The sequence below is a fragment of the Podarcis cretensis genome (genome assembly GCF_951804945.1).
Source record: "Podarcis cretensis genome assembly, chromosome: 4".
Lineage (NCBI taxonomy): Eukaryota > Metazoa > Chordata > Lepidosauria > Squamata > Lacertidae > Podarcis > Podarcis cretensis.
In genome coordinates, this window is record NC_137173.1 from 35249082 (window position 1) to 35264097 (window position 15016).

The 15016-nt window shown below is 40.0% G+C and overlaps 1 protein-coding gene across 37 annotated transcripts in view; it reads right to left on the reverse strand.

The window, feature by feature from the left end:
• ABI3BP (ABI family member 3 binding protein) overlaps positions 1-15016 on the reverse strand; it is a 134920-nt gene that overhangs the window by 51008 nt on the left and 68896 nt on the right. For 21 of the 37 annotated variants that reach the window (XM_079974330.1, XM_079974298.1, XM_079974309.1 and 18 more), the window contains 7 exons: positions 9826-9900; positions 7777-7854; positions 7246-7320; positions 6359-6433; positions 4532-4606; positions 4079-4153; positions 2413-2487 (listed from right to left, as the gene is read on the reverse strand). The exons of 1 other annotated variant lie outside the window; for it this stretch is intronic. In XM_079974330.1, coding sequence (XP_079830456.1) covers positions 2413-2487; positions 4079-4153; positions 4532-4606; positions 6359-6433; positions 7246-7320; positions 7777-7854; positions 9826-9900 — 528 coding nt within the window. The remainder of the gene's footprint in view (positions 1-2412; positions 2488-4078; positions 4154-4531; positions 4607-6358; positions 6434-7245; positions 7321-7776; positions 7855-9825; positions 9901-15016) is intronic. 15 more of the 37 variants (XM_079974325.1, XM_079974316.1, XM_079974304.1 and 12 more) reach the window with 15 other exon arrangements.

The following is a 15016-nucleotide window of genomic DNA, read 5'->3' on the forward strand; positions in this document are numbered from 1 at the left end:
CACATCTGTTGCCTCTCATTTAAATCTCTGGATTAATCTTTATACATGGATGGAGAAGACCACATGTTGCACAGAGCACAGCTGTATTTCTTATTGTCTGAAAGCTGATAGTATATCTGAATGGAAAATATATTTCCAACTATATGTGCCTGTGTGTGTTTATTCTCTATATTTAATTCAAAGTCCTTGGGCTGCACATGGCATCTTCCTATACTATGTGCTTTACTTCAATCCTAGTAGAGGCTTTTGAAGTCCCTGCTTTCACATTGGAGACATACCTAGATTTTTTAGGGGGTGGGGAAAATGTAAGGGCTTTTCTGGTCAAAGTACTGTGAGAGGATGATTAAGTCATAGCTAAATGGGAAATTGCACCCAAGCAGCTTGGCTAGAGTGGGTCTGGCCATCACAGGTTGAAGAAATTGGTTATTGCAAATTAAAGTGCCAGATTTCGAGGAACATATTAAGATTGAATGGTTTAATTGTGCTTTATCAAAGCTAATATGAAAAATATCAAAATGTTAGCATATATCACATAAGTCTGTTTAGTTCTGCAGAAATTCTCATGAACAGAGGTAGCATGAAAAATAAAAATAAAAATATTTGCTTGCATCTGAAATCTGAAATACCGTATTTTTCCTTCTATAACACGCAGAGTTTTTCTCCTAAAAAGGAAGGGGAAATGTCTGTGCGTGTTATTGAGCAAATGTGTGGTCCCTGGAGCCAAATGGCGCGAGGGGAGGCAAAAAAAAATCAGGCAAAAATCAAATCGCGCGTCTCGGAGAAGGGAAACCTGAAAAGAGGAAGTGGCTGCTTTCCTGCATTCTGCCTCAGGGTCTTACTGCCCACTCACCTCTGTTTCCTTGCTGTGTTTGCTCAAACGGAACAAAGAGCAGGGAAAGCCCCTCCCCTCAAGGCAAGCAGAGGGGATAGCAGAGTGTCGTCTCTGTCCTCCGTGCTGCTGAAAACATGCAGGAGGGAGAGAGAGAGAGAGCGCGCGCGAGCTGGCTGGCTTGGGTGGATAGGTGAGGGAAAACTTTTGCCTTCCTTTCCTCCCTCCCGTTATACCCCTCTCCTGCATTCTTAGCCAGCTGCTTCTCTGCACACCCCTCTCGTGCTCCTTGTCTGTTCTGTGTTTTTCCTTCCCTCCCCACTTAAAATGTGGTTAAAAAGCATGGATCCACATGGATCCTCAGGATCTTTGCATTGGGTCAGCCCAAATTCACCATCAGAGCACATAGCATGTCCATGGCTACAGCCTGCCCCCCCAAAATCACGCACCCACTGTTGCCTGGGGCTGCAATGGTGCAAAAACGTGGTTAAAAAGCATGGATCTACATGGATCCTCAGGATCTTTGCATTGGGTCAGCCCAAATTCACCATCAGAGCACATAGCATGTCCATGGCTACAGCCTGCCCCCCCAAAATCACGCACCCACTATTGCCTGGGGCTGCAATGGTGCAAAAACGTGGTTACAAAGCAGGGATTCTCAGGATTTTTGCATTGGGTCACCCCAAATTCACCATCAGATCACATTTCTGTGGCCACAGCATGAAGCACAAAAATGATACATCCACTGTTTCATTCAGAATTTTTTCCCTTGTTTTCCTCCTCTAAAAACGATGTGCGTGTTATGGTCAGGTGCGTGTTATAGAGCGAAAAATACGGTATCTACATAATTAGGGGGCAGCGGTGCTCACTTGAACTCCTGACTGCTGAGTCACTACTGCTTATCAGGAAGGAGAGGGACGAGGAGACAGGGAGATCAGTGCTGGGCAAATGAACTGGCACAGCCAATACAGCTCTCCTGGTGGTACATTTGCACCACACAAATCTCCCTGCTGCCTCACCTTCCAATAAATAGCTGTAGCTCAGCTGCCAGGAGGTCAGGTGAGCCCCAGCACCCATAGTAAAAATACTTCTTTGTATGGAATAGAAGTAGCATAGCATTTATTTCCAGTCAAAATATCCTTTCATTGAGTTTTCATTGGTATTTTTCTTGAAACCTCTTTCAGAATTTTATCCCTATCATTATTTATTGCTAGTAGTGACTGAGCTAGCAAATCAACCAACATTAACTTAATTGTCAAACCTGAGCCAGATTTCAAACAAATTAGGTAATGGCAACTTAATTCACCCCATTACAATATTTTAACTTACAAAACAACAGAACTATAAGCTTTGACATGACAGCAAAATCTAATTTGGTGTTTAGAAGCTGTTTTTAATCTCAGACTGTTACTTGCGATTACAAATGGAATTATATTGCATTACATGTTCTAAGATTATATAAGAATGAATGCACACGAACAACACATGTTCTGTTTTTGTGAACTGCATGTCCAAGTCCGTCAGAAGAAAGCTTGATCCATGCTGTGGAATAAAATAGTTATAGGAAAGTACATGGCAATTACCCGGTACAATCTTTGGCTCTTCCAGATGGGGAGGGATTTGGGGCTTGGAAACTGGGATTTTTGTTTTACTGGGAGCTGAAAGGAATAAAAACGAAAAGGTCATTTGTATGTGCCCTAAGAAAGCAGCTCAGATAGCACCGAGAACTTAAAACGAGGGGGAGTCCTTCACGACCAGTGTTGTGTGCTCAATTAAGTCCAAAACTACATAGGAGTATCCCAAACAGTTACTGAGATACCAAGAACTGCATGACATATACAACAGGCTTATGCTATGCCTGTGTGATTATTTTCTTTTCGACCCTTTCCCCTTAAAAATAAAGCCATATTACAAACTAGTCTGGGAGACTCAAAAGTAGTTTGCCAAACGTCATGGAGGGGCTGCTACTTGAGTTTAAAAAAATATTCTGTGTATATTTCGAAGCAAATCTTAGCAAGTCAGAGAGGTAAGTCTGCACAGGGTTATAGGCATGGCCCCTTGGGTTTACAGAGCTAGTCTCACTGTTTTTTGGAACTTGATCAATATATGAAGAAAATAATCTATTTCCCTGGGATGCCTGCAAACCACTATGCATTTTTCTTTCAGCAGTTTCCTGTCCAACAAACAGCACAGATCTCCTGTTTTTCAAAGATAAGGTCCTGAATGCTAACCTTGCCTTCTCCACTCCTCTTCTATGATTGGAGGGTTGGGGGGGGTATTGTTTTGTTTTTTCTCAGACCCCAGAGATAAAAGGTAAAGGTAAAGGTACCCCTGCCCGTACGGGCCAGTCTTGACAGACTCTGGGGTTGTGCGCCCATCTCACTTAAGAGGCCAGGGGCCAGCGCTGTCCGGAGACACTTCCGGGTCACGTGGCCAGCGTGACATCACTGCTCTGGCCAGAGCCAGAGCCAGAGCCGCACACGGAAACGCCGTTTACCTTCCCGCTGGTAAGCGGTCCCTATTTATCTACTTGCACCCGGAGGTGCTTTCGAACTGCTAGGTTGGCAGGCGCTGGGACCGAGCAGCGGGAGCGCACCCCGCCACAGGGATTCGAACCGCCGACCTTTCGATCGGCAAGTCCTAGGTGCTGAGGCTTTAACCTACAGCGCCACCTGCGTCCCTCAGGTACCCCAGAGATAGTAAGCATCATAAAAAAACTGAAGCACCAATATTGTGTTTTGTGCTGCGTTCAAAGGTCCCACTCCAGTGTTTGGGCACCCTGACAGACTCCCAAATACTGAATGCATGCAGAGAACCAACACTGGGAAGTACCTGTGTACATTTGCATTTGCCAGATCCTACATGGGATGCATATACATAAGTCTGCTTCACCATATTTTTTGCACTCATGTAGAATGGTTAGGAATAAACTGAAACATCCCTGACTTGGTCGCCCTGCTTGTGAGCTATGATAAGTCCAACTTCCAGCCCAGGGGGTGGGCTGAAAAAGTCCATAGTACATTTCCCCTCTAATGTTCTAATTAGGCAGGTGAGTGAGACAGGAGAGGAAGGGGAAAGGAAAGAACTGACTCTGTTCTGTAGCTTTTTACAGTGTCTATTCGCAGTCCATTCCATGTGGCCCATATTTAATAGACCAACCATCTATAGAATAAATGGAGGCATATACAGAGTTATTTAACTATTACAATTATTCATCTGTCACTTCATGTAAACCTAATTAATTATTACCCTGTGTTGTTCTTGGCAATTCAGGGGTTTTATAAATTTTAAGTGTAGAGGCTTCCCATTGAGGTTCTTTTTCTGCTGATGAAAAAGAAAAGAGAGAGCAATAAATTATGCGGGAATTAGACAGTTATTCATAAAAGATGTTTAAAGTTAGATCTATTTCCCATTGCCCAGAATCAGTATATGATTACTTGCAATTAATATAATATAAAATATAGTAATATAAAAATAGGGTTCTTTCTGATTCCTGCATGGTTTTCTTATTATAACTGTTTACACCGAAATATTTTATGAATATGAATATATGAGGTAGCGCGCAAAGACTGAAGTCTACACAAAGTTGACCCAAAAGGGTTTTGTATTTCCTCAAACCAGCAACATAGCTTTTTTCAAACAGGCTAACTTTGAATTCAAACAACATCAATAATTACAATCCATGGCATGAATTGTTATTACCATGTTTAGATTCTGGTATTTTGGGATGGGCAGAAGGTTTAGGTGTAGAAGGAACCAATTCTGTTTCTGGCAGAGCTGAAAGACACAGGTTGTATTATAGATTTTTGCTTCTTACTGTCTTTTTTAATTTTCTTCCTAGGAAATTAGAATCAAATAAACTAAAGTGAAGGTGAAACAGGATGTTTAAAAATTGTAAATTTGTTGCAAAAAATATACCTCTTAAAGCCTCAAACAACAGCAAAATCATATTTGTCTATTCTTTTCCAGTAACTCACCAGATGACTTTAAGAAAGCCATTCTCCCTCATGCCCTGGTGATCTATCTATAGGAATAACAATATTAACCTACCTTACCAAGTTGTTTTAAGGATTACAAATATAACGTATGTGAAGTACTTTGGACTCTCTCAAGTGCCATCAATTACATATACTGTTAAATAGTATTTTCATTACTCATGTAATGGTTGATTATGCTGATTATGTAATGCTGGAATTGATGCATAATTGACAAGGCTTGTGGTAGCTCTCACAAGAAATACGTGTGGAGAAAATTAGTAAAGCTGGTATAAAAATTATAGAATACTACATGCCAATTCATAATCATAGGTAAAAGAAGGACTTTTCCATATACTTCTGGATAACAAATTTAGAATGCTAGGTCAAATACAGTGGTACCTCGGTTTAAGAACAATCCTGTTTACGAACGATTCGGTTTACGAACTCCGCAAAACCAGAAATAGTGTCTTGGTTTGAGAACTTTACCTTGGTGTAAGAATGGAATCCAAATGGTGGAAGGGCACCGGCAGCAGGAGGTCTCATTAGGAAAAGTGCACTTCGGTTTAAGAACGGTTTTGGTTTAAGAACGGACTTCCGGAATGGATTAAGTTTGTAAACTGAGGTACCACTGTACAGATATAACAATAAATTATTATTTTTGGTGTGTGAAGTGAACATGCTACAGGAGGAAGAAAATTTAAAGCCTCTTTTTGTGGTTTGGAGCAAATTGCGGTTTCAGATTTCATACAGGAAGTTCTTCAAAGTGTAGTTCAAAACCACAGTTTGGTCCTTGTATTAACTAACTATGGTTTAGATAAACCAAGTTCCCTGACACAAAGGGAAACTGTAGTTTGTTCCAAACCACGGACAGAAGCAGCTTCTGGGGGGAGGTGTGTAGCTGCAGCAGTAGCCTCCTAACAACAGCATAGCTGCTGCTTACTCGGAGGGGCAAGGAAGTGGAACAATGGGACATGTGCTGATACACCAGGGGGAGAATTGATATGGCTCCCCCACTGTATCTCTGCAGCTGTGACCTCACAACTACTTTGCCCACAAGGAAAGCTATCTAAAAATCATCCAAATTCAAGTACTATAATATTTTTTTAAATAAATGTTTTCTTTTTATGTGGATAAGCATTACTTTCCTTCAGAAAAGCAATTTGCTCAATTTGCCATTGGCCTTTTAAAATAGTTGTCACACTTTTGCTGAAAACAGGAAATGGCTGCGTCTATAATTTCTATGAGGCAAATCTTCAAATAACAACAGCAAGCACATTTGCCCACACTGTTTCACAAATGCTCATTGTTAAATTGATCAAAGGGCAGATATTTCAATGGGCATCAGTTCAACGAGCAATTTCAATTAAGAGCAATAACGTTTTCAGATTTCAAGAATTAATGCTGTAGCTGTAAGCCAAATACTACACTTGAAAGTACACTCTGTTTTTATTATTTGCAGTGGTGAAAAATGGCAATAAAAAATATTTTCAGGGCTCTTCAGGGACTGAATTTTAATGCAAGTTATACAACTTTTCCAGGAAATGAATGTTACCTGGAGCAGCTTTTAATTGTTCAGTAATTCTAGAAGTTTTAGGTGTATTCTGCATCAAAGGTGGTTGATTAGTGGCTAGAAAAAGAAGAGAATTCAAACTGAACAGAAAAAGACAAATATAACTAAAAGTTACCAATCTTGAAGTGAAATATTTCCTATTTATTGATAAAACAAAAATGTTTAATGTGAAAAGAGAAAGATTGGGTTGGGGGGTGGGAAACTATCAAATTCAAAACAGAAGGTCTGTTATCACCAAATACACTAAACACATTTTTAATAACGACTCATGTACAAAACTGGCAGCAACAGCCCCTATTTCAACAGAAAGATGGCAAAAGGGAAGAGGGCACACCCACAAACTCTTCTGAGCTTGATTGTATAAGCCCCAGTAATACAAAATGGACTATTCAATGGAAAATAAACTCTTAATGCATGAGATCTGGAAAGCAGAAAAAGCTAGAAATAAATTTCAAATTAATCATAAATAGTTACATACATTGATTTCATGTTCATAATCAATGTATCTAAAACAAAAGTGCAAATTTCTTTGATTGTAATATAGATTTGTGAACAATCTGCATTTCATTACCAATCCCAGGTTCAATAGCTCTTGAGAAAAAAATAAACAGAAGAAATGTTTTTTGGTGTGAATCAAAATTTATCACAGTACTCAGATTTATTACAGAAAAGTAGTAACTGATAGTAATTTAGCATGCAATCCTAACCATGTCTATGCAGAAGTTACTCGTACTGAATTCAATGAGGCTTACCGCCAGGTACTGTAAGCAGGGATAGGATTGATGCTCTAGTAGCTATTGCACAGCTGAACAGAGAAGAGTTTTTAAAATGCCATCTGTAGTGTATACATAAAGCGAGTATTTAATTACCGGGGCTCACATGCCATCCTTCTGGAGTGGCAGAAGTCTTCCATTTAAAAGGAACAAATGGTGTTTCAGATGAAGCTGAAAAGAGCATCATGGTTACATTTAAAATCCTTCAAAATTTAAACAAACCGTTCATGCAACACTCTTGCAATGATGAACAGAATGGAATGGACTGGCAAGGCTGATGAAAGTGATGGAGTTGCAGACCACATTGCACTGATCTTAAGCATAACTCAGTGCTCCAATGACAAGTGTCAATTTCCTTCAAAGACAGTTGTGCAAAGAGATGGATAATAATAATAATAAATGATAGGGAGCTCATGCAGCTTTCGTAACTGAAATTAAAAATAAAAGGATGAACCATGTTTCTACAAAGGTTTGGAGACTTTGTAGAAGCTAGAAGTGTGAAAAAAGGTGAGTATGGAAAGGATGATGATGATTTTATTCTGAAAGAAATGGATTCACGTGGAATGAAAATGTTTCTGATGAAACATGACACACAGTATGACCATTCACGTTGAAAAAGAGCATTACCCTGTGGTGTCTTTGGCCAGTCAAGAGGCTTGGATGTTTTTGGTGTGAAAGATTCCAGGGTGGGTTCATTTGTTACTGCTGGAAGAAATGTTGACAAGTATAAGAAGAAAAGCCAGCTTGGTGGGGGGGAAAGTTTCTGGAAGGAGGAAAGCTATCTTTCTGTAGGAAAAACCTGAAGGGTTTCCTTGACTATTGGCCATTGTTTTTAGTTTACCAGTTTAGTAGGTGTTACAGATGAAGTCATCTGTTTAAATCACTCTGTATGAAAGATTTCCTTCTTCGTAGTGTATGTGGATTTGAACAAATGCTGCGTGGTCATCTGTTTAGTTCCTGCCTGCCTGCCCACCCGCCCACCCATACTGTAATTGTTTTGGATTACATCTTGGTATCTGGATCAGTGCCACACAGAAAAAATTAAGGTTTTATTAACGACTCAACTGAAGTGGCATTATCCAAGCAAAGTGGAATACCACAAGCAGCAACACTGTAATAAGCAACATAGTCTACTAAAAGTTACTGTGCAATGTAAACACGTAAACTCAGAAAATCTCATAGTTTGCGTGACTTGCTTCCAGGTAACTGTGTAGCCTTAACCTAGCAGTGAGAACATATGGGGCACTTTGAAATCCCCTCTTCTACATGACATTACAGGAACAGAAGTCCTGTTCTCTTATGCATTTGGCCACACTGGTTTCAGTAGAAGAGACTTAAGACATATGACTTAACTCTAATACTATTTATTTTCTATTTTCTTTCCTATGTTTTTAACTTGTTCTATTTTATCTATCTATTTATCTATCTATTTTATCTGGATAAGCTGCCTTTCTCACTGGGAAAAAGATGAAATATAAATAAATATAACAATATTTTTAATACAGTCATACCACGGAAGTCGAAGAGAATCCATTCCGGAAGTCCGTTTGACTTCCAAAATGTTCGACTTTCACAGTGCGGCTTCTGATTGGTGGCAGGAAGCTTCTGCAGCCAATCGGAAGCCGCGGAAGCCCCGTCAGATGTTCGGCTTCCGAAAGAACATTAGAAAACCGGAACACTCCCTTCCGGTTTTTGATCCTTCAGGAGCTGGAACCTTCGACTTGCAAGGCGTTCGGGAGCCGAGGTATGACTATACTATTATTATCCACATCATATAGGGGGCCTTAAATATAGCCCAAAATAGGCAGGCTTTGAACCTCTAGGAATTTACAGCATACAACACACACTGGGAAAAACAGAAGGTGTATAAGGGAGAACAGAACTCCCCCAAAGCCACCAGGAAACCATCTGAATCCATCAGCCTGCTGGGGTTGACCATCTTAATCAGTCCCCCACCCCTGCAGAGGCTCTAAGTTCTAAGCCCCACAAGGCAGTGGTTTGACCATGGCAACAGAACTATAGAGTCCCTCCACTCTAAGATCACCATCATACAATCAAACACAGAAAACCAGTCCAGAGCGTTCTCTGCAGCATGGGTAGGGCGAAAAATTACTTAGGACAGAACCATGGTTGTCATGGAGGACATGAAATCCTGAGGCATTCTCAAGGGGAATCTCAGTGTGAATATTAAAGTCCTCCAAAACAACCAGCCAGGGGGACTCCAACACCAACCCTGAAAGCACACCAGCTAGCTCAGGAAGGGAGACTGTTCATCAGTGGGGTGGGTGGTAGACAAACAGAATCTTTAATCTATCCTGGTCACCCATTTCAGATACACTCTTGAACCCAGCAGACTGTGGGAGAGGACACCTGGTCAGGGGGATGCAATTTGCCTTGTGCAAGTGTAATTTGCCAGACTGTAAGGATGGCGTTATCTGGAATTGTAGTCTGTAGATTTTGCTCTCTAAATTCAGTTTCAGATAGATTCATTCTTCAGAAGATTCTGCAAACAGAATCTTGAGACTATTGAGAGCTGGCGCCTAAGGACACATCCCCCAGCTTCTCATTTAAGAACAGTTTTACTGATTTCAGTGAAACTATTCTGAAGTAAGTACAGCAGTCTGAAGACTGCAGTCTTAATTCCATGGGTGGTAAGTATAGGATGCAATGGTATACCTGGTTCGGAGTCTGATATGTCAATCTCATCAGATCTTCTGGGGCTTGAAAGACCAGGTTGTGTTTTGCTGAAAACTAAAAATAATAAATTGATAGCAGTTGTAATTAAGATTTCTTTTAAACCTAATTTTTATTTTCTGAGGTGGCTTTGCTTGTGTGTAACTAGTATCAATAATAAGAGTAATTTTTCGGAAAAAGCTTTTGATTTGGTTGGTTTTTAACTAATCAAGTTTAAATGCATTCACAAATGACAACATCTTAATGAAGATGTCTTTGAGGATCTTAAACTAAGGGGAATACATTTTCTTTTGAAAAACTACACTCATCTCTTACAAACGGAAAAGGGGAATCCAATATTTTTCTTCTTCTTTGAACTTGGACCCATAGGATATTCTAAAGATTTCACAAACATGTTGAGGTCAGTATCTTTTGCTGAATATTTATATTTAAAATACATATTAATTTCAGGAGAGCAACATCAGATCCACTTTGCTTTCTCTTGTGGAAATCAATTTACATGATACCTGTGCTATGTTGCCCTGCAAATGGCAGGTAGGAGAAGGCACTAAGTAGGAGTTACAGAAGTCCCTCGACCCTATCTGTCAACTACAGTAAAACAGAAATAATCATCTGTACAAACCTACATAGTGCCCTATTGCCTACTAGGAAGTGATGCAAAGGGACAGGTGAGTTTTACCTTTGGGTAGAATATTCTATACATGAGTTACATATTAGAATTACATTTTGCACTATTCAACTAGCAAGTAAATTATACAGGGTGGGATCCAAAGAACTCTGTTAGGCATGCCAAAGGGTTTTGAGGTGCCCAGTGGAAATTTTAACCTTTTTAAAAAAACGAACAGCAGATCTCTGTAGGGAATAGCAGCTCCTTCACTTTCAAAAACCAGATTGCCATTTGGCAGGGGGAATCGCTGTACTAGAAAAACAAGTTTGAAGCTTCCATGCGGACATGGAACTCATTGTGCAGGGCTTTGGATTCCAGCCACAATGTGCTTCTAGGGTATGTGTTTGTGTGGCGTGTGCATGTCTGTTCCCATCCTCTCTTAGCCCCATCTAGCATTCAAATTATACACAATCTGGAATGGTGGGGAAGAGTTGGATGGGATGCAGCAGGTTTGCACAGACTACCTGTTCTCCAGGCTATTCTGTGCTGAGAACAGGGGAACATAAATACCTGAACTGAGCCCTAAGGGGGACCTTTCATCTAGGTGCACTGCGGCTATTTGGGGAAGGACTGGACACCCAATGTTGTGGCCCAATGCCTTTTACAGGATTAAAACAGCAACAACCAAAAAATTTAACCCAGTGCTTTCCCCCCCAAGATTACGCCCCCCCCAATGGTTGTGTTTGCTTAGGATAAACATCTCCATAGTCTTATGGTGACTGAGTTAGTGATGTGGTTATCGATACACCTAACATTCAAGCAATAAAAGGCACTAATTGCATCTCACTATCTTACACTGCTGTGTGACATTTCAACTCTGAAGAAGCAATTCAGCATTTCTTGAAAGAAAATGCATTGTGTTTTCCTTTTTTCAAGTCCTTCACTTTCCCATGGGGCAGGCCTCCTACCATGTATCAGTACATTTTTCACCACAAATGCAGCCAACCATTTTTTTCTATCATTGCCTAGTATTTAGTTGTTAAAAACATGTATGCTATATACGGTTTTGCATACTTTCCATGCCGAAAAGTTACTCCTCCTTTTCATTTCATGCAGATGTTTTTGTAGCGGTTGGCTAGCCTTATTACAATCAACACCGCAGGCCTTAGGCTTTAAAACCACCCACAAAAATCAGAGGACAACAAAAAAGCCCTTTGTACCACAAAGCCAAGAAAAGGTTCACTCTGAGGACAGTGTAGGGAAGTACTATATTAATGGAATAAATAATGTTCGGGACAGGAGAAGATATCCTATAAATAACTCTCATTTATGAAGTCAGAGGTGAAAAGGGAAAACAACCACCACTAATAACTGGTGATTATTTAAGGGCAATCTAGCACATGGAGGTAACAGAACTGTGGAGCTGGAAGGAATCCCTAGGGTCATCTAGTCCAGTTTGCTGCTATGCAACTAATTCATGCCCAGGACTTCATCAGCATACTAGCTGATGTGGAAAGGGAACCAATTTTCTTGTATCAAGCTACAAACATTGCCTACTGACACAAAACAACTCTCCACCCAAACCATTGGGATGTTTTAACTTTTCATTCAGATGTAATGCACTATAAAAACAAATTTCAGCATATAAAATTGAATTAAAGGATAATGACCCATTAGAACTAGCAGGCTGCAATTATCAAATACAGTCTGTGGTCACTCTCAGGCTCTGCATCTGTATTTTACCACAAAGCCAAAAGAAAATTTAGACCATGCCTTCTGAGGTCCTTAGACACATTTTTGGCATCAAGGAAATCAAAATAACAATGTTGACTAAGGCAGCTCAGAAATGGTGTCTATTCTTCCTTCCAGAATCTCTGTTACACCTAACCCAGTTTCCAGGGCTTCCAGCTATTGCTCCTGCTTCCATGCAGAATCCTTGACCGACTATTCCTTTAATGCTGTGCCTGTACCTGTGAAATTTTACCTATCTTCTCTGCCATGCACACTGTTAAAGGCCTTGAATTCACATTGTCCTCTGAATTTGAAGAATCCTCTACTAGTTTGCCTATCCAAACACCTTCTGGTTTAATCCCAGCGTTCACATGGTTAATTAACCATATTTTTCTCTCTCTCTCTTTTGGTATTACTGTTTTATTGAAATATTTTCATTGGTTTTGTCCTGCGATGTAAAGCTGAATGTGCGCAAGTTAAATGCACATACATTACAGGCTTGCTATATGTGCATTTTTGTAAATGTTATTTGGCTGGTAAACTACACTGCAAAATTTGGAGGAGTGCAAATTTTGAAAGATGGCTGTGTTTCAGTTTGCGTGTTGTTTTGGAAAGTGTGAATTTTGTAGGTGCACTTTTACATGCAACCTGAATTGAATGCTTGCTCAGGACAACATGTCTGTACAAAATTAATTAGTGCTAGGAGGCTAGGTTCTGAGCAATCAGCAAATTGCAATGGTCAGGTGTTTGTTTGTTTTTTGTTTTTTAGGAAAACAGAAAGCTGTTCACAAAGACCAGACAATGGAGATATTGAAAATCAGAAAACCATGTGCCATGTTAGAGTCACAGAATACATGTGTTCTCTATGTGTCCTGGAACAGATGAATTAATATATGAATATGAATTAATAATTAATCCAGCGGGTGCAGAATTAATATATGAATATGAATTAATAATTAATCCAGCGGGTGCAGAATGCTGCAGCGAGACTCCTTACGGGGTCTTCGCTGAGAGATCACATTCACCCGGTGCTATACCAGCTGCACTGGCTCCCGGTGGAGTACAGGATCAGGTTTAAGGTGCTGGTTTTAGCCTTTAAAGCCCTATACGGCCTAGGACCCTCGTACCTACAGGACTGCCTCTCCTGGTATGCCCCACAGAGAAACTTACGGTCTTCAAATAAAAACATCTTGAAGGTCCCAGGCCTCAGAGAAGTTAGGCTGGCCTCAACTAGAGCCAGGGCTTTTTCAGCTGTGGCTCCGATCTGGTGGAACAAGAGACTAGGGCCCTGCGGGACTTAACATCTTTCTGCAGGGCCTGCAAGACAGAGCTGTTCCACCAGCCTTTGGCCAGGGCACAGCCTGACTCCCTCCCTCGGCAATCTTCGCGGACCTCTGGCCCAATGGTTGCCAGCGGCTTGAATTAATTAATTTTATAATGAATGATTTTAGAGTGTTGTTTGTGCTGTAGTTTTGTACTGTTTTATTGTTGTTAGCCGCCCTGAGCCCGGCTTCGGCTGGGGAGGGCGGGATATAAATAAAATTTTTTATTATTATTATTAATAGGAAATTTCATAATATGTTCCATAAAGAAAGCAAAGAAAGTTTAAGTTTGACAAGAGACTGCAAGATATTTAAAAATGCATCTCCAATCTGAATTCTGTGGTATAAAAAGCTAAACAGTCCACCACATAAACTCACGATCTGCTTCACTAACTTTTGGGGTTAATATTTCCTACTTCATATACTGTGCTGAGCATTTCCCTCCTCATCAGTCCTTTTATTCTAGAAAAAATGTGCCGGTACTCACCATAAAGTTGTTACAGTTAAGTGCCACAACTTTAACCACTGCTTTTTTCTAGAAAAAAATGGTGCTGGTACTGTGTACTCTTGAGTACATCCAGAAAAAATCACTGCTCCTCATAGAAGTGAATGGGAGCCCCTGTGCTGAGGGGTCACGTCCAAGAAACATCAAGAATAGACTTTAGGTCACATCTGATATTACCAGTTTCACTCCTGGGAATAAGCTACAAGTTACTCCCATGATTAAATCTGTATTAGGACAGACACTCATGTCTAGACATAAGCCAGAGTTAGAGAAACATATATTTGCTTGGCTCATGAGCAGACATGAGTGTGAGTCCTTCCAACATTATAATTTCATCAATAGGATGACCAACAAGAAAAAAATTATGCGGACAAGTCATGTACACTACATGAAATAGGAACCCTTTTCCATATAATTTTAGGGTGATGTCTACTTTGTTATTTTTAGAGGAAAAAGTGATTTAAAAAATCTTAATTTTTTTAAGAAGAAACTCTAAAAACATATGGAAGGGAGAATTCTGTATAATGTTGCATGCATTATACAGAAAATGCCCACCATCCGCAAACCAAATTAATTTATGTCAATTGAATTAAAGGATTTGTTTGCAAATATGGCAAACTTGGATAAATGGTTCATTGCCAACAGAAAGTACACAAGCAACCTTGGAGATTTTACAAGGAAAAAGTTGCATGATTCATAGCTCTTGGCTAAAGGAACTAGGTTTTTCCTTTTTGCATAAATGAAGAGCTATCAGAGTTCTGTGCAAAATATAACAACCATCTTAACAAAGGCACCTTTTCAGAAACTTAAACCTCACCATAAATTGGCCACCCAGAGTGTTTCTAAATGAAAAGAAATGTCTCCCTCTGGTATACTTTAAATGCTGCAGAGGAAATCCAGGGAAAATTTCAATGAAGCCTTCCAAGAAAGTGTGCTTGAAATAGTAACTAAAATGCCAGGTAAATAGTAAAACCTGATGGACTGACTTCTGAAATTATGAAGGAATTT